Raw genomic sequence first — 20,517 nt, forward strand, 5'->3', positions numbered from 1 at the left:
TGCGGACCCTTAAATATATAGTCTAACTTTGTTTTGCACACCAGGAAGGTGCAATCTATTTTTATGGCAATTCAGATTTTGGCATTTGAACGTTGGTCAACATACAGATCACATAGTATTTATATACAAAACTGTAGAATAAAATATAGAAAATAAGTACACAGACTATGCAGTATTCAGTTACAAAATACAACCAGACAGAAAGTCATGCAATAGATTGTTATAAGTGAGAGTTTAGCAGTTAATTTGAAAAAAAAAAAAAAAAAAAAAACATGCACTGACACTAGATAGATTCACTAACTATGGTGCAAATACAGGAAACAGACATTAAATTAATTATTAACCAACTAGTTTCCTTCGGCTCAAGAGGTTTAGTGCACTGATTCCTGAACTGCTCAGGTATGCTTAGTGACCCTTTTGAATTGGGATAGCAAAAGTGATGCCCAAAGTGCCCCCTATTTACCATGTTTACACTATGAGCAATCTGCTACTGCATGCTACCCATGGGAGCCACCATCTACAAAACAGAGTATTTTGGTATGAAAACCAATCTTTATAATTACACAGTGTTTTCATTATCAGAAACATCTGACATTTGTAACAAAGCAAACCACAAATTGGTCAAGAATTGAGGGAGTTATGATTTAACTATGGATAGATGTCCTGCCTCTGTAAACAGACAGCATGTTTCACCCCACAACCACCACATAACAAAGCAGACAAAATGCAATCGGCCCTTTTCCCAGTATTGGAGGCCTTGGACATGGACAAGTTTGGGAATGCCTGATTTAGTGTAGACTACATACAAAGACTTTTGCAGGTATTATGAGTTGTGCAACTTGTAAAACAAGACTGCAATAAACAGGATGTGCTAGTCACAGAAATAGGATTACAGTCACTTCCACAGAAGAAGAAGAAGAATATAATAATCCAAAATACACATATTAAAATTATATTACAATTTATATCAGCTACTCATACTTCTTAATTGAATGAGAACTGATTGTAAGTCATTCTCAAGCAATCAATCAAATCCTATTTTTTTCCTCTATATTTCTTATTATAGTAGAACAATACTATTTGGAAGACGTTGTAGAATCATTATAGTTACACAGGAGGTAAACAAATATACTAAGCTCACTTTAAATTCACTATTCAGTACCACAGATATGATAGATCAACACCAGAATATTGCAGGAATATTAATCAAAGCAACCCCATCGTCAATAAAAACACCTTTAAGAATGATAAGGTCACTGTGAAGTCTGTATTGAATACACCAGATACAAGATAAGATTCTATAGAAATGTCGTAGGAATGCCATGGACGATATAAAAAGAATGAATTTACAATTAGGTCACTATAAACTCAGTTCAGAGACAAGAGAAGACTATTAAAGAGGTTAAAAAATATCTAGTGAGTGTGTCATTTTTGATTTCCAGACACTGAAGAAGTCCCTATGTTAATATTAAAGGACTACCACAGGTGGTGAAAGTGTCATAAAATATAATAAAATCACTCGAATAAACTGAGGTGTTGTTGAGTCCTTTTTTAAGGGATATACATAAAGCTGAACTTCCTTTTGAGTGTGACAGGCACAAGGTTACACTCTATAGGAATACCATGCCATTAATCTAAAACCGGTACAAGTGTTATTACAGGAATATTACAGCGGGCTTATATTACCAGATTTACGGCCACGCACCCCTCCCCTGCCCCCGAAGCCACGCCTCCCACTGTGTAATCCTTCATGGATGGTCAGAAGCTGCTTTCTGCTCTCTATCATCATCTGCAGAAAATGCGAGAGAGGAGCGGCAACAAAATGTCAACTCGGGCTGTTCTTCCCAAGTCGCAGCCATGAGAGGAGTCCCGTCCGCCTGCTCGGACCAGCTCCAGTCGCTCTCACCATGCGGATTCATTGCAAAGTAGTCGCGATCGCCGTGTGTTTCGGAGTTTTCCTACTTTTGTACTTTTTGGGGGGCAACGCTGCGGACGATCCGCTCTTGAAAGAAGTTGGAGGGGAGGAGGAGGAGGATAATAATAACTCTTCCCCGTCGCCCTCGGTGCTGGGACGCGATGTTGCATCAAAGTTTGCGCGAAAATCCCCCGATCGACTCCGTCTCCGCGCGGAAGAGCCTCTCAGGGGAAGAAAAGAGGGGAGAGCGATCAACAGAGGGGCCAACGTGAATGCAAAGAGGTGAGGGGTTTTTCTTTTCTTTCTTTCTTTCTTTCTTGCACGGACCTTGTGCAGCCTTGATTTAGGGTTTTCCTCCTCGCCTCGCAGTGCGTCTCCATTTGGAGCATGGAAAGTGGATATGTAATGTAACAACTCAAGTGGTTTTATTTTCCCTTTTTTTTTGCGCTGAATTGCATCTTTCCCGTCGTTTGGAAGTTAAAGAGCGAGCCTGTCTTCTTCCAGCCAGACGTGCCCCTTCCATCAACTAACCCATATTGTGCTCAAGGACGCTGGCATCACAATAGCCTGAGCTGTCAAGGGTTAACCCGACACGAACACTGCATCTGCTGACTGCATTTTATTCCCATTATCTCACTAATTTATGTCAGTTCTTAATTTGTAAATCAGGCTGTTGCAATCACGGGCTGCGCAAATCCTGTTATCATGGTTGAAATGTGAATAGGAAGCATGACTTATTTGATTAGGTGGAAATTTTGCAAGGGACATCAAACAATAACAGGAACATTGGGAGTCTGTACCTGACCCCCAAATCTTCATAATTTGACTTTCAGTGTTTTCAGTGTTTACAGTGCTCTCTCTCCAACCTATTTTAGGTGTAAAGTGGAAAAGGTCACCTTGAAAGACAGTAATTGCTATGTAATTAGTCAGGAATACAAATGAACACAGAATGGCTTGGGTTGCTTTCTCAGTAATCCGCTTCAGTGCTGATAAGGTGTTAACGGGTGGATAATAGAAAAACTGAAAACATCCCCATGACTGCTTCAGTTGTTAAAGTGTGAAAAACAATTTATGAGGAAGTGACAAGCTTGTCAGGTGTGATTTTTCCTCTGCGACTGGTTAGAGAAAGCCTCTGAAACCAGCTGCACTCCTGGCAAATCACATTCTGTCACCACCTCGTCGCAGGTTTTCAAAGACAATAAGCAGAGTTTGCCACTTGCTATTTCTGTTCAAGGATGGAAGCTTTTTTATTATGTCTTCCAGCTTTCTAATTCCAGCCTCACACTTCCTCTCCTTTCCTCCTGGGTTGAATGCGACCGATAACGTAATGGCCAAGATGTGGTGGTGGAGATACTTGAGCAGCCAGCAGCCGGCAATATATTCTCCTCCAAAGCCAGACTGAATGTTGGGGACACTGCTCAGAAGATAAAAGCCATCAGTGCACTACATTAAGGGAAGACCTTTGTGTCCTCCCAGAAACCACACTCCTGCATGCGTGCGCTGCACTGATAAGGCAGATGGGGTGAAAGGGTCACTGGTGAGCGTGGAAAACCACTAACAGCTTTGGCACACACAGGAGTGACTGCACCAATTATGGAGAGTACCGTGGACGTCTGCCTGCAGCCTCCTAAAAACTTTTCTGCTGGTTAAAATGTGTTTTATATTGCTTGGTTAGTTTAAGACTATGAAAATAAGAGGAAACTGAATTACACTGTTAGATTTTCAGGTAATAGGGATTTTTAGAGATCGCCTCGTCATGTATGTTTCCGATGGAGAGCAAAATATTTCATTTTTGATTATAAGGGCAGTGTGAGTCACACATCCTTTTGTTGTCCTTATGATTCCCATTCATTTAGCATGGAGCAGGTATTGTCTTTTACAAGAGGGAGTAAGTGAAACATACATGATCAAAATATAGTGTCTTTGTTTTGTTTTCATTTTCAGATTTACACTCCACTCATCTGTAAATGTGTGCGGTAGACCGATTTCCTGTTCTGCACATTTAATAGACAAACATCCCTGCTTTTCCTAATCGGATAATTTCCCCTTGACACATCACACCGCTTCCTGTGACCAAAAATAGAAAGAAGAGCTCCAGCTGTCCTCTGAGCAAACTTTTTTTTTTCAGCCCCAGTACAGTAGAGGCCAGAAGTTTTAGAGTAGAAAAAGCAAGTGCAGAAACCAATTTTAAATCAGTGTCATAAAACAGTGACAGAGTCTAATAGTCCATCCAGCAAAGTCTTCACCGTTACATTCCTTCACATTGATCTCTTCATTCCTAAACTTCACTATATGTCCCTGGTGCAGTATCTTACAGCATAACCCCTTCCCCTATCCAGAGGATTAAATCGATGTTGCAACACATTGTTGAGACAAATCCCTTGCTCTGTCATTTCAAATACAGTTAAGTGGTGTTCCTCGAGGATAAGAAGCCACTCGCTCCTAGTGGCATTATGCACAGCTATGAAAAAGTCATCTTGCATGACTGAATACTCGGCTCTGCCAGGAGTGCTTTGTAATCTCCGTGCTTGCCTGAGTATCCTGACGTGTTGTTGGAGAGACTGCATGTGTGAGCCCCATCAGGGCCAGGGTTTCATCTGCCTCTGTTAGATAGGCTAACTCACTGTAAACTGATGGAGACTGAGTCACGGAGGGCGTGGAAGGAGAACTGGCAAGCGAAAAGAATGACTAGTGCTGGGTGAAATCCAAAATGTTCAGAGAACTGGTGCTTGAAAGCTGAATCATGGAGAGTGACAAATCAGGCAAGAAAGTCTCAACTTTTTCAAAAGGGAAGTAAGACACACTCTTTTGTCTTTACAGCAACTGGGAAAAGGGCTAATTTGATATTCTGGGCCGTATGTCTCTCAGTATTGGCTCTGATGGTTGTAGAGCTTTTCTTAGGTTGTGTGATGTCACCATTTCACTTAATTTGGATAATGGATATCCTCTGATTAGTCTTAATGGTGTCAGCCGGTTGTTGGATTAATTGCTGACTAGGTTACACTCTATCTCATATACATATTTCCTTAAGTGATGGTCTACCTCTCAGCTAATTTCCCCATCGGGTTCTATGAGAAAACTAAAGTTAGTGAATCCACTTGATATCTTTATCAGATTGAAGCACGATGGCGGTGATATGAAGGCAATTGTCTGTTAAAATGTGGCATATAACCAATACAAAATTTCATCATGTTTAGTCAGGGAAACATTCAGCTCCACATATGGATGATTTTTGTTATAAGTTAATTTATAATAAAAAGAGATAAGGTGTTTCTCCGTGACAAGATTGAGTTGGTACTCTAAGGCTATATGAATCATATCAATTGTTGTCCCACCTTTTTTGGACTAGTCACAAGTCCTTGATGGAATTTGCTGAAGTTAATGCCCTGTCACATTTTGGCAGCTGGTTGAAAATGGCCTTAGTCCAAAGAGAGGCATGTGAAAAGCAAAAATCATTGGGAATCAGGAAAGTAAATTAGGATTTCAGGGACACTGGTCTTGATTTCCTTTCAAAGACAATCTACAGATCTGAGTGTCATATGGTTGGAATTGGAAACCACATGCCTGATTTCCAGATGCCTCCTTGACACAAAGCAGTGGCAAACAAAGAGAGACTTTTATTCCTGTTTCCTCTCTCCAATAGTGGAAGGGCGTGATGGTATGTTGATGGAAATGGGTTTGATACCTTTACTGAGAGATCGGAGGCACCGTACCGCAGTGACACTGTACATTCCTCAGTTGTCCTGATGCTGTTCATACACAAAGTTGTTTTATCAGTCAAACCTCCATTCATCGCTCGTCCGTTTTGCACCTTCCCTGACAGACACACTAATAAACTAATAATAGCACGCAGCGGGTAGAGCCATGGATTTCCGTCCGTTCCGCCTTTTACCGATTTTCCAACATTGATGTGGTGCAAATAACAGTTATTTAGAAAGACGGGCCAGTATGACAAACCTTTTAAACCGCCTTAAAAGAAAGCACCCCAAAGAGAACGGGAGGAGAAAATAAAACTGGAAGGGGATTTCATTCAAGTGCATCGGCCTCAGCCACACAGCCAGAGGATACAAGGCCAAAACAAACAACTTTAACAAAGCCATTTGAGAAAGGCACTCCGTATGGCAAGACAAGTAAACCATGGAAGGAAGTAACCCACACAGCGACATGTTACCTGGCTGAGGATTAAAAAAAATACAGAAAACAAGTGTTTCAAAGTCTGCTAAAAATAAGTGATCTGCATTACGAGTTAACCCAAGTATTTTTCAGACATTGCCATGGCTGTACTTGCTGTGACAAGATTGAACACAAAAGTCACAATGTCCAATTTTTTTAAAAGAAGAGTACAAGAGGGTACATGACCCACTGTCTGTAAGACCAGACAAGGTACAGGCTTCATCAGTGAGTGAAATGCAATTAAATAAAATACAGATTGTTATTCTTTTTTTAGGTTTTGTCTCCTCTTGTACTCCTCAGTAACTTGCAGATACCGACATGAAAGAGATTTGTGATCATATTGTGTATCGTGGTCCTGTTTGGAAAGAAAACATGATAGCCTATATTTTTGACATATTGCCCACCCCTATTTGATACCCATGCATGAGCTTGAAGAATAAAATGTGCGCAGATTAGAGTCCACCAGACAGCCCAGTGCAATGCTGATTTTTAAAGGCATTACAGGTATTGCTTGCTAGAGTCTTAACCTACAATATTAATGCTGTCGTAATTTCAGTTTAACAGTGCATCTAGAATCTGCTGATTTCTGTCTCTGCATGATTTTAAAGGAATGGCTGTGGGGCTATGCAGGCAGAGTAATGTAGCCGGTAATGAATTCAATCCTTTTGTACCTCTTCTGTGCTGTTTGACTGCTTCCAGATGTGGGGAATAAAGCCATAATGCATTACTTAATGTGAACAGAACGTGCTTTATGCAAAAAAAAGGACTACATCTTTTCATTTTTGTCATCCAATTTGTATTGAGGAATCATTTCAAGGGCACTTGTTTTGCAAGCCGAAGTGCAACGTAATTACACATGCATAGGAAGCTCGGATTGAAATTTCAAAAGGAAAATAGGAATGTGTGTTCAACAACCTTGAGTGTCAGCCTTTGAAGCGTAACAGACAGATTTCTCAGCACCTTCTCATTCATCCTAATCTGTGGTTCATCATTGTCCCTCAGCCATGCAGAAAACGAAGTGTCACGCTTGGAGACTGCCCTGCAACCCACCTGTCAAATTTTACTGTTCTCCCTTCCCTTGGATTTTTGTGGTAGACTCCTTCCTTCCTCCTGGCTCAGAGGAAATCCTTGCCTTTTGCCATCGCACACTCCTTTGACAGAAAAACTTTTGCTTTCAACAATTCTCACAAAAATGGTAGGCACTGATACAAAAGATTCTCTGTTCTTTTTTTGGGCAACTGTAACTTGGCAGTGGTTTCTACCTCCCTATGGCTGTGCTAACATTTACATTTAACATGTGTTATTAAAACCAACCCCACGCGGCGTGCATGGAGGACAAACGGATGATTTTGGCCCCAGCTTCAGGCTCCCCATTGTACAAATGTTTTTCCTTTCGTAGTGGGAGATATTCTGTGCTGCTGAGTCTATTTTAATTCAACAGCAGTGCTGCCTCTGCAGAGAGAGTGAATTTTTACATCAGATAAAGGACCTCCTTGTCTTTGAGCATGGGAGAACAAAGCCCAGTGGGAACACACAGTGCTACAGAGGAGGAGAAGTGGTTGCAGTGTTGGAGGTGGGCGGTGGTGGGAGGGTGGGGAGAAGCTGAATACTACAGGAAGGAAGGCAGGGATGCCTTTGAGGAAATCTTTGGCTGTGCACCATGTCTGTCTTGTCAGCAGAGGGAACGCAGTGATGTGCAGTGTCTGGAATGCCTCTGCAGCTCGTCCTTGCGTGTTTCCTTCATCATGGTCCCAATAAAGCTGCAGTTGAATTTCTGGACCGTTGACATGTTCAGGAAATGATGTGCCATCGCTGTTCAGCGCTGACACGCTGACAGGTGATGAGCAGAGCTTCAATGGGCTTTCGCGTAGATCAGTTATATTCCATCAAAAGTGAAAGTATGGCGAGACTGAGGTCAATTTGCTTGGCCAATATTTGGTTTTGATAAAAAACAGGTGTAGTCCACTTCCAATATGATGGATATAATGCATATGTTTGATTATATATGATTATATATGCATTGTATAATTGAACCTTATAGTATTGCATTGTCTAAAGGAACCCTTGTCTTGAGTTCATTCTGCTGTGGCATTTTGTTCAGATTCCACACAAGATTGCAATTAGATATTTCATCATTGTTTGGTATACCCACTACTAAACCAGTCCATTACTTTGCTTGAATAGAGTAGGCTTTGACCATTCGTTTGGGCTCACTGGACAAAATAATTGATATGAAATCCTTCTTTATCTCACCATTTGAGAAATGCAGGCCTTTGTGTGCCAAAAATGGAGAAAATAAAGGCCTTTTCCAAGACATGTTACTCAGGGCTTTTGGTATGATATATTAATCTTGGGTAAAATCTCTGATACTCCATTTTAGCTTGGCATCGGCATTAGTGCATACCTAATTATTATTTTAATAATTACCTTGGGTTTCAGCCAGGATCTACTTTAAAGGCTTTTTCATAGGGTTTTTCCTTTCTGCCAAGAGTAAATTTCTTGGAGAGATGCTGAATGCCTGTCATTTCTGCAGAGTTTTTTTTTTTTTTGGCATAAAAATGTTCAAATGTAAAGGTATTGCATATTATATCTTAAGATGCATAAAATACTGGCTGTCAGCAGCTTCAGTCAAAAATTCAAGTACTCGTCTCTTCAAAAACCCATGTTGGTCAAACCTTTGGTTGAAGTAGCAAATTACATTTACGTTTACTAGCTTTTTCATGTGCCAGTGCTTTTGGAGTATATTTTGAAGCCGCTGACTGTATTTAAGTATGTTATGACTGTAGTGTTATGCTTTGCTGCATTTTTTCCAAATTGCATCTGTTAAAAAAGGGCAAATCTTGTGTGATCCCCATTAGCATTGCACCAGAAACTGCCTAATTTACAAGTGATGAGAGAGGGAACCAAGCCAGTGAATGTCAGCAGATCCAAATCCCCTCCTCCCAGCCCTCCACCGTGGCCTTGGCCCATTTAGATCGACATTTCTAAAAAACACTGTTTGAGAAAGTTGGCGAGGAAAAGACAAATGGTTTGCACAGAAACAACTCACTAACACACCCCTTTGCTTTGTTTATGCACATTATTTATGTCTTTAATTAAAAGATTTTTTTTTAATCTGTCCTTGTCCTTTTTACATCGAATAGAAAAGATATGTCACAACAGCTTACTGTTGCTATGTTATTTTATGTAAATGAGATGTTTTTTTAATTTTCTTTTTTTTTTTTTTTTACCCCAGCAATCTTCTGCTCAAGTAAAATTTCAGCAACGCACCAGTGCCTCGACTTTAGTACGAGAGTGTTTTTTTCACCCACTGTCTCATATGTTCTTTCTTCTAGTAAACAAAGGAGTGATGTTGGGCGACCTGTGGGTAAGCGCTCCCGCGTGGAGGAGGTCATGCACCTGGCTGTGGTGGCCTGTGGGAATCGTCTGGACGAGACCCTCACCATGCTCAAATCAGCTCTCCTGTTCAGCATCAAGAAGATCAAGTTTCACATTTTTGCCGAGGACCCTTTGGCTTCTCAGTTTGAAAAGGGGGTAAGCGGTCTCTTTGAATGCAGACTCAGGCCGGCTGCAGGTCCTTAAATTCAATTTTAGAAATATCAGGCCCTTAAAAGTCGTTACGTAACCTCACATTTGAATTTATGTGGTATTGATTTCAGCATGAATATTTGACCTAGTTTTAAACTCGCAGCCTACTGAATCTAATACTGCCTTTATATTTACCAGCCACACCGATGCCTGCTCTGGATTAACCCAGCTTAGTTTATATTTAATGTGCATAACTCCCTTTTGAGAGAAATCCGACAAAATCTTTGTACTTGGAAGTCCTAAATTCTGTGGGAAAAACATCATTGTCAGACTTATTACAGTATCTAATTTAAAGGAGACTTCCTATTTATATAATTATCCAATTACTAACCCGCAATGGACCATATATATAGTGCTTTTCTTTATACTTAACTGAAGGGCTGAATAAGAAAAAGGAAAAATTTGTCTTAAATGTTGTTAAAATTGTCTGAAAAAGACATTTAAAAGCATTTATTTTAGCTATCTAATGTCTGCACACCCCCTGAGATTCAGTATGTCTTAATAAACATTATATCAAACACGCTTCCACAGACACTTCTAACAACATCAGCATCAGTGGATAACATTTATCTACTGTATATAATTCATTAGTGGATGTTATTCTGAAAGCCTCTGAGTCCCGGTTTAATGTAGTGCATGTTAAACATTCCTCCTCGCTCTGTAAAAGCTGACATCAAGAGCAGAGCGTTTAACTCGGCTTTTCTGACTCACTCCGGCACAGACATTTGAACCTTTTATCTCAAGGTTGGGGCATAATATATCACGAAGACGTTCCGCCTTACTCCGGCACCATGCATCACTTCAAAGTCACCTTTGCAGGGGTGTCTGGTGTGCTTTTGAGCAGTTCCACGGGTACATCAGTCTATAAACCATAACTTCAGTTAATGGCATGTATTTAAACATCTTTAAATCCAAATCATAAACCTGTATTTTTGCCTCCATGTGTGCTGTGTGTGTGTGTGTGTGTGTGAGGAAATCTGCCCATATGTAGAAAATCCCTTGGGGAAGACAGGAAGTTGTGGTTGTCAGGGCTAGATAATGTAACACACATGGTGGATGGGTACAGTAAGAGCTTATGTGCAGCCACGGTGGTGAGAGAGATGGATAGTGTGTTTGTGTGTGTGTGTGTGTGTGTGTGTGTGTGTGTGTGTGTGTGTGTGTGTGTGTGTGGAGGGGGTTAAGGAGGTTGGCCAGAATCTCCTTTGATCTCTCTACCTTGTCAGCACAAACCCTGCCAATTGCTTGCACTGCTCTCGGTGTCTCTAGGGCCACACTGTTAAATAATACTGATGATTGTGGAGGGCTTTGGCGCCTAACAGGGCAGCAAATCACCGGCTACACTGACACCCTGTTGACTTTAACAGGGTGCCTTCTCTTGTTTAGTTTCACTATAACAATGTAACTCGGTGATACAACAACAGCTGCCCGCGTGATATCCTTTGTGGAGCACCACAGCACCACAAGACGTGACTTCATTGTTTTAACTCTGGCTGTCTCTACAAGCCATTTACTGTTGACAAACCTGTAAGCTAAGTCTGGGAGCAGGATATCATCTTGCAGAATAATGATTGTTTTCCGCTTGCTGGGTTAATGATCGCGCTCACGCCCTTTTCCTTGGCTCAACCTTTTGCGAAGTCCATCAGAAAATACCTCTCCACAGATTAGGGATGTCTTCATACCAGAGTTTTGGTGGCTGGTGCCAGTACCTTTCCCAATTCGGTACCATGGCAAAAATCCCACACATTCAGCACAAAATTTTGTATAAACATTAACAACTAAACATAAACTATGTCTTTTAAGTATTTAAACTATTAGGCAATATTGGAAACAGAACACTGATTTACAACATCAGCTGTCGCCCTTAAGTAGAAAACGGCATTGCAGCCATTTCAAACAAGAGAATCTGTATGAAATGTCCTGCTATAACAACAAATACAATGATATATAATCGATACAATACAATACAGAATAATGCAATCACGTTATTGTCCCGGCTGTGAAATATGCTGTGCAGTCCGGTTAAAAAGAGACACACCGCACCATAAAATATATCCCGACATCATCAAAAGCACCATTATATGCATTATGTGGTTTGATTCATTTGCTTTCATTTTATTCGGATGCAGTTTTGTATTTTGGGTAACCCTGTGTGGTTTCACTTCCAGCTGAACGCGTGGCCTCGCGCCACTCGTGCCAAGTTCAAGTACAGCACCTACCCCATCACCTTCTCTGTGGGAAATGCTGAGGAGTGGAAGAAGCTCTTCAAGCCCTGTGCCGCCCAGAGACTTTTCCTCCCTGTAAGTATGCCCCACTCTTCTTCTGTATCGTCACTTCAATATGAAGTACATGGACAATGACTGGCAACCTTTACCAGTATTATGAAAGGCATCATTCATCTGTCTCAGTTTTACTCATTCTTTTGTTGTTTGTATTCTTCCAAATTGCATGGTTAACACAATTTTCTTGGGCTTTATTTGAGTCCGCTGCATTGTGATAATTAATTACTGTTGCGTGATCATTGATGATTTTATGCCTATTGTGCAGCATTTACTTAACAAATAAGCAGTCTCCAGAGACTGCATCCAGTAATTTCATCAAGGCGAGGCTGTGTCTTTCCATTGATCTTCTTTTTTTCCTTGCATTCATTGAAATACCAACCAGCTTACTCACCATGTAATGAACATATTGCAGGGCAAACAAATCCATACGTGTATTTCTCTTGCTGCAAAGCAATCAATATGCATCCAGTATCCACTTTATTAGGTACATCTTGCCAGTACTAGGTAGAACTTACAGTTTCCTACTCAGAACAGCCTGAATTAATTCAACAAAATGCTAGAAACCTTCCACAGGAATTTCATTCCATTATGATTTGATAGCATTACACAGTCTCTGCAGATATTTATTATTTTTTGATTTTTTATTTTTTTTAAACACATTCATGCCGCATGTGCTTTGGCTATAAGGAGACTGACTGAAGTGTACCAAGAATCATTGTCCACACTAAAACACCATAACCTTCAGCCTGTGCAGTTTGAATCAGGCAGAGCAGTTCATGGACTCTTATTGTCCAAATCCTCATCCATTAGGGCCGGGCGATCATCTGGGATTTTGCATATTGCAATATCATAATATGGAATAAGTGTTGTCTTTTCCTGGTTTTAATGGCTGAATTACAGTAAAGGAATGCAGTTTTATGAGCTTGTCAGACAGTTTTAGCTGTTGTATTATTTGCCTCTTCCTACTTAGTCATCATATCTACATTTCTGATGACTGTTCATCAGAAATCTCTTGTGTATACACATCTTAGAAAAGCACCAGTAGCCATTCCTACAATATGGTCTCCATATTGATATCAAGGTAGTGGGTGAAGGATATCATGATATTTGCTATTCTCATATCACCTAGCCCTACCTACCATCAGTTTGTTCCAGCAGAAACCAGTCATTCCAGGTTATAGTTTTCCACTTTCCTATCCTCCAGATTCGGTGATCATATGCTCATTTAAGCTTCATTCTGCTTGTTTTCGGCTGACAGGAGTAGAACGTGGCACATATGTTGCTGTAGCCAATCAGTTTCAGGGTTCATTGAAATGTGTGTTCCATGTTTTTTTTTTCACGATTCAAGATGTTTATTGTCACTCTGGTTGTACACGTATAATCGTGTGAAATGCTTGGGCCAGAAGGCTCCATTACAAGAGAGCATTAAATAAATCTGAATAAGAAGACATGTATGAAAATATATTAAAAGCATGTACCTTAAAGGCAAAGCAAACAATGAATAAATTAAATAACTACTACTACTACCACAGATAATAATAAAAATAATAATGATAATGATACAAGCAAGGCAAGAAGATATTTACAGTCAAGGTGTGTGTGTGTGTGTGTGTCTGTGTGTGTGCACGCTCTATTTATTTAGCAGTCTTATGGCCTGGGGGAAAAACCTGTTCGTCAGTTTGCTGGTGTGTTTTGGGACGATTGCACCTCCTACCTGAGCGTAGCAGGGAGAACAGGCTGATGCGTGGGTGTGTGGGGTCCTTAATGACCTTCAGGGACTTCCAGAGGCACCGCTGGGTGTACAGCTCCTGCAGGCTCGGCAGCTCACACCCAGTGATGTGCCAGGCTGTGTGCGCTGTTATCCCGTTATTTGCATTTTCTTGTGTCCCATCTGATAGCTTGAATACGTCTCACCATCTCCTCTGGCCCTCATCAACAAGATCAACGAGATGTGTTTTGCTTGTCGCATCGTCTTCTGTAAACTTGAGATGCTGTAGTGCATGAAAAACCCAGGAGGTCGGTCATTTGTGAGATGTTGATGGGTGAATTTGGCTCGAGTGATTAAAGCATATTCAGAGTCCTTTAAATCACACATCTTCCCCAGGCTTCCTGACACTATGTTGATGTCTGCATAATAATGACACCACAAGTAAATTTAAACGGATGGATTATGTCCCACAAGTTTGACACCATGAGCATCTTTGACCATTCCAGTATGTAAACCATGCTCATTCTAAGACTTTTGGTTAAGTGATTGTAACTAATTGAGAACTGTCATTGTGCTCCCAGGTCATTCTGAAGGAGGTGGACTCGTTGCTCTACGTGGACACTGATGTGCTCTTCCTCCGGCCCATGGATGACATCTGGGCCCTCCTGAAGGCCTTCAACAACTCCCAGCTGGCAGCAATGGCCCCGGAGCATGAAGTCCCCAAAATTGGCTGGTACAGCCGCTTTGCACGCCACCCCTTCTACGGGGTCACCGGAGTCAATTCTGGTGTCATGCTAATGAACCTCACGAGGATCCGCAAGACACTTTTTAAAGTAAGAGCCTCCATGCCATCATCAAAAAAGCAACAAAAAAAAAGCCATCCGTCTTGAGATGCTCTGTAACTTTGACTTTCCTTATTCATCCGGAGGTTTGCATAAGACTTATTTCGTCATTCCAGCTCAGGGGCCACTCTGTCTCAACAGACTGAGTGCTCTGAGTGGGCTGTGATTGAAGCTTTCTGATTGCCATGCTAGCATCACAAATGTCTGCCCTCAGAACTCAATTTAGCAGCTCTCCAGCAGCCAGTAAGAGCAGCAAATTGCGTCTTGAAGCTGAAATATAAATGCACTCCCCTTTGATGATGTTTTAAAGAAAAAAGAAAAAAAAAGAAAAAAGAAATTTCAAAAAAAGGCAACTCTTTGGGCTGTTGTGAGAAGATGTGTTGTGTTGGTGTTTCAGAACAGTATGATCCCCAGCGGGTTGTCATGGGAAGACCTCCTACATCCCCTCTACCAGAAATACAAGAATCACATCACCTGGGGTGACCAGGACCTCCTAAACATTATTTTCCATTATAACCCAGGTACAGTGCATTTCCCTCTCCCCCTCACTTCCCTCACTGTATTTGTCAGACAAGGTGCTTTCATGTCTCAGACTACAGATGATCCTATTTTATGACCCCCATTAGTGTAGCTCTGGCAAAATGCGATACAGTGTCTGAGGCCCAGACTGTAATTTGATATGTAATGAATGTTATTAATGCTTCAAATAAAATATGCCAGTCCACCTGCTTATTCTGAGAAATATCACTAGAAAGGAATTTGAAGAAATTTTGAAGACCCAGAAACAACATATAACTGTGATGTATACCTGCACATGCATCCTCAAATTCACCTTAGTTGCATGCATGAACAAGGATTATGGGAAAAGCAGTCTACTATTTGAATCTGGATTGGTAAAACCTGGGGTTTGGGGCTGCAGGCAACAGCAGACTGAATCCCAGCTGCAGAGTCCAGATGTGGGTATTAAGTGCTCAAAGCTGTTGGCAGAGTTGGCAGTGCCAGTGTTTGCTTGACAACACGCATTCACTAAAGCGGGCACAAAATGTAAAAACACAGCCATGTGGAATGTGAATGTGTTTGTGTGTGCTTGTTTGCCTTTCGGTTTACGTGATGTGCCTTTGAACTCTGCCATCTCCATAGAGACACTTGAGTCAATCCATAGCACTTCTCTGATCTCTCCTCAGTTACCTGTTCAAGGTTAAGGGAAAATGTCTGTGTGCTTTCATCTCTATACAGATCAAGATTCGATAGAGTTAAAAGGGAATCAAATTGAGTTACCATACGCAGGCGTTTGCTTCCTGAGTAAACATGATAAAACATCATCAGTATTTCTGTGATATACTCATAGAAATACACTTGATGCCCTTTTGATGTGGCTTTCATAGGCATTTTTGTCCTTCTTGAGAGCTATTTTAATTAACTATGGAATGATACATTTGCACCGCATGTTCGCAAATAAACAATTTGTAAGATTTTTCTTTGTCACTGGTGGAAACTGGTGGCAGGTCTAATAGAAGAGGATGGGGCTGTTCTCCCCTCTAAGTCACTGAACAGTCCATCATCTGCCAAGAATGTACAGGAAAGAAAATAAAACATGAACAGGCAGCAAATGCAAAGAAAGGTACTCCAAATTATCAGAGACAGTTTTTAACCCCTATTTTTTTCATTTGACATGTGTTTTATGAACTTTTGCTTCTGTTAATTTTTCATCCTGGTTGGCAGATATAGGTAATAGTGTTATACATTGTCTAGCCAACATAGGGAATCAAACAAGCAATCTTCTAGCCCAATGTCTCCCTTTCCAACCTTGACGCCCCTCACTCACTGTGTGCTGGCATCACTTCAGATATGTGTGAGAAATGTGGTGTAACGGACTTGTAATGGCATGTTCCTGTTACTTCCAGAGTGTCTCTTCACCTTTCCCTGCCAGTGGAACTACAGGCCCGATCACTGCATGTATGGGAGTAATTGTAAAGGGGCTGAAGAGGAAGGGGTGTCCATCCTCCATGGGAACCGTGGGGTGTATCATGATGACAAGCAGCCGGCCTTCAAAGTCGTCTATGATGCAATACATGATGTGAGTAAGCCAATTTGAGACTCAAACTGTTATTGACGCATGGCGCCCCCTGTTGAAAGACCCCTGCCCCCACACCCTGTGCTGGATGGTGCATATAACCCGGTTATGCAATACAAGTGAAATAATGAAAATTTTCCATTGTGAGCAGTGTAACACATCACACTTTCACTCTTAGTAACATTATTACTCTTACTAATCCTAAAATGTGTTATTTCTGTTATTACTCCTTCAAAATGTCAGAATGAAATTCATGAATTCGTTCATTCATTCATTTTCCACACCTACTTAGTCATAATCAGGGACATTATCAATTAGTAATTTCAGTTCTTTAGAATTACATTAAATTTCTTTATAATTCATCATTGTTCTCTCACTTGACATGGACACTTATAAACTATCTTAGATGACAAATGGCTGAAATGTTTGCATTCACAAGGTGCAAGCATTCCTGCTGCTTTTGTTTTGATCAAGCTAAAGGGTAACAGGAAAATTATACATCAACTTCATGTGGTTACCTTAATCATTCATGTAGAGGCGACCAGGCAAGGTACCGGAAATCTCTCAATTGTTATCGGAAAGATGAGATACAGTTGGTGGTTTAGGGGGGGTATAACTGAAAAATAACCATGAAACAAATTACTTTTCACATGGAGTGAAAAGTAAAGAAACAATATTATAAATAAGACATATATTGCTTGTTTTGAATAATAAGCTTGATGCTGCCCACAACTGGCTTTGGTTATGTTGTGATTTATAACAGCAAGGGCCAAGATGGAGTTATTTTTGTGGGTGTGAGCCCTGTCAGCATCACAAAAAATGAAATGAGTAAATAAAATTAGTAAATAAACAGAAACGCTTCTTAATATTATTGCTTTTATACAAGTGTTACCTGTGTGTACTTACAAATACTGTCTGAAATGTTTTCTACAAAGAAATGTACGTACATGAGAATAAAAACACTAAATCATTCCCTAGCTAGATAACATGGCAACCAATTCCATTATTATCATTCCTTAGTTGAAACTACCTGTTTGTAATGGCTCCTGTTACTCTATGAAATTTGACTAAATAAGCATTTGATATAAGGACAAAGAGCACAGAATGTTTCTTTCTTGAAGTAAAACACACAAGTAATTAATGATGTAATGGATTAAGAAAGTCCCACGAAGCTTATTTTTCTCTACATGTCGCAGTTTATGAAGATAATACCATTTGTGATTATATATAAAAGCACTGGGTCAAATAAATACCGCATTGTATCTTTAAGAATATCAGCTGAGAAAATGAGTAGCAGCCGTTAGTGTTTTCTCTGTCTTACAAATTTCCTCCTCTTGCTGGCATTGAACAATCTGGGTCAATTTTTACATTTAGACATTTTTTGTCTGGCAGTGGTGTCAGTTCCCTCTGCTTTTCCGAGATAAGCTGCTTAAGCACTAGCTGAGTAGTAATTTATGATTAATACTAAATCCACCCACACATACACTTTACACACACACACACACATTCACACACTCACACATACACATGCACACGCACTTTTGTTGGCACAATTTGCAAATACCATTTAGTGTGGGAAATCTACTGTTTAAAAAAAAAAAAGGTACCACAGCTCACACAGTGATGTTTCTGTTCCCTGCAGTTTCCCTTTGAGGACAACCTGTTCCAGTCACTGTTCTACCCCATCCAGACCAAGTTCCTGGACACAGTCAACACCCTGTGTGGTCGAATTCCTCAAGTCTTCCTCAAGCAGATAGAAAAGACCATGAGGAATGTATATGAACTAAAAGTGGTCCACCACGCCAAACCACACAAATAGCTGGTGGACCAGCAGATTACGGAGACGGGAAACTCCCTGTTTTTTCTGACATCAACGAGGACCATCTTGCTGTTGATTATGCGTCGTACCACCAGCACCAGATCAAAGGGACGGCTCGGTGTTTGCAGTGTGTTGCACACATAACACTCCCTGGAATGGTCTTATGAACATTGTGATTGTCCAGTGATGGTGTGGCTAAGGGTCCTATGTGTACAGATATGCATACAGTGCTGGTCAGTGATGCTGTAGAGTAGGTTTGCCTCATCGCCGTCTTACGTTGTGCACGACCTGGTTATGTATGGTGATGAAATTAATGACAATGTTGGGAAACAAAACAAAAGCACACTTTCTGAAAAAAAAAGGACTGAATTCCTATGTTTTCAAGAATTTGGAAAGTGTAAGCTCCTCAACTCAAGTGAAGGCTGAAAACAACATTACAGTTTTAAAGCATATTTTTGTCAACACAGTGCTGCATGAGAGTACATGCCTCAAAAGGCTTTTTTCCCTTCCCTTTATTTTTCCCTGTAAACAAGGTTTTAAATAATCCTCTTACTTTGCCTGTGGGGAGCTATATGTTAGACAAAGTCAATTTGAGGCTTTGGAAAGCTTTACTACTTGAAGTAGTAGATAAGTCAGCCACTCCTCTAAAGTTATGTGAATGTTTTACCAGCAAATAACTTGAAAGGAGTGCACGTGTGAATGAGAGCTTTCGAGAGATATTGGTCTGTTCTGCAGTTGCCAAATGCCACTGACAGTATTAAAAAAAAAAAAAAAAACAGCAAAACAGAACAAACATGGATGTTCATGTTACATGCCGAATGTTAAAATGCACTTTCAGACATTAAAAAAAAAAAAAAAAAAATACAGTTGAGGACAGGATGATACGATTTGTACACATGTCCAACTTAGATGCTACACTGAGAAGTGAATCAAAGCCAAAAGTGCTAGCATTTCAAAAAAAAAGTGAAGTACTAGAATTGAATATGTGCCATATAAATACTCATATGCCGTCATGTTTACTATTACAAGAAAATGAATGACTATCGACCTTATATGTGAATGAATGGGTATCCTTGTTTGCAATATGATGTATGATGTGAACACATGGGCAATATGTTTTTTTGACAACATAGTAAATGTCGTCTGATGGTCTATATGTATCAAATCAAACTGGAAAATGTAAATGGCTGTACAGTCAACTGCTCCTGTGTTTCTGAATAAAAAATTGCCATGTATTCTGGTCATGATTTACATGTTGTAACACATTTCCCCCTATGAAATACCATAACACCTCAGAGTGATGAAATATAATGTGTTTTCGAACATTTTGAGGCATACCTTGGTGCCTGAATGCCGCGTTAATTACAGTGAGAAAATGCATCCTCTAGACACACAGTCACATCCTGCCAGTAGATGTGTGGAAAACTGTAGTGGTCCCACTTTTTCATTCACAGTTAATTATGAGACTTCCCGTCTGGTTCCATAAGACTTGGAAAACACCACAGGTCTTTGCTGCATCTTAAGACTTAATTTATGATTTTGTTTTTCGGATTTTTGGCGCGTTGGTGTGCATGAGATGAATTTAGATGAGCCGGTCTAAAATTTCCAACCTGAAGACATACTGCGTTTGACTTAGACAAATTTTCCTCCTATATTCTAGAGCACTAATACATATTAATTTATTTTATGTTGACTAATTCAGTCTGTTAAATTAATGCTTTTCAGTAAAAACACCTGCCATAAGATACAATTTTGAATCCAAGCCCAGCAAGAGTTGAATTTGGAAGAAAGTTTTTTTTTTTTTTTTTCCAACTAGGTATTATCTCCCTCAGGGCTTAAAATAAATTCAGGCCCTCCAATCCAATTTGAGTTTTCTGAAATGCACATCTGGGGCATTGGGAAAAACAAAAGAGTGAAACCAATATAGCTTAAAGGCAGACTGACATAAAGCAGCTTCTCAGCAATATATAAAAAAAATAATCTATCTGGAACAGACAGAGAAATCACATTTTCTCATCGTTCTATTAGTATTTCATAGCTGTATTACAAAATATGAAGCATTGTGCAACTGACAGTGCAATGGTGTAGTGCTGTCAGCAGTTGCCACTTACTCATGGCT

At 40.3% G+C, this 20,517-nt stretch overlaps 1 protein-coding gene and 1 long non-coding RNA gene across 2 annotated transcripts in view; both read left to right on the forward strand.

Moving 5' to 3' along the window:
- Positions 1 to 20,517, forward strand: part of LOC115359032 (uncharacterized) — a 396,103-nt gene that overhangs the window by 136,129 nt on the left and 239,457 nt on the right. The gene's annotated exons all lie outside the window — the stretch shown is intronic.
- gxylt2 (glucoside xylosyltransferase 2) lies at positions 1,767 to 19,351 on the forward strand. The gene is made up of 7 exons (XM_030051233.1): positions 1,767 to 2,197; positions 9,424 to 9,622; positions 11,842 to 11,973; positions 14,245 to 14,496; positions 14,903 to 15,026; positions 16,410 to 16,582; positions 18,222 to 19,351. The coding sequence occupies exons 1-7, from the start codon at positions 1,908 to 1,910 to the stop codon at positions 18,396 to 18,398; spliced, it is 1,347 nt and encodes a 448-aa protein (XP_029907093.1). The 5' UTR covers positions 1,767 to 1,907; the 3' UTR covers positions 18,399 to 19,351.

This window comes from Myripristis murdjan, chromosome 5, assembly GCF_902150065.1.
Source record: "Myripristis murdjan chromosome 5, fMyrMur1.1, whole genome shotgun sequence".
Lineage (NCBI taxonomy): Eukaryota > Metazoa > Chordata > Actinopteri > Holocentriformes > Holocentridae > Myripristis > Myripristis murdjan.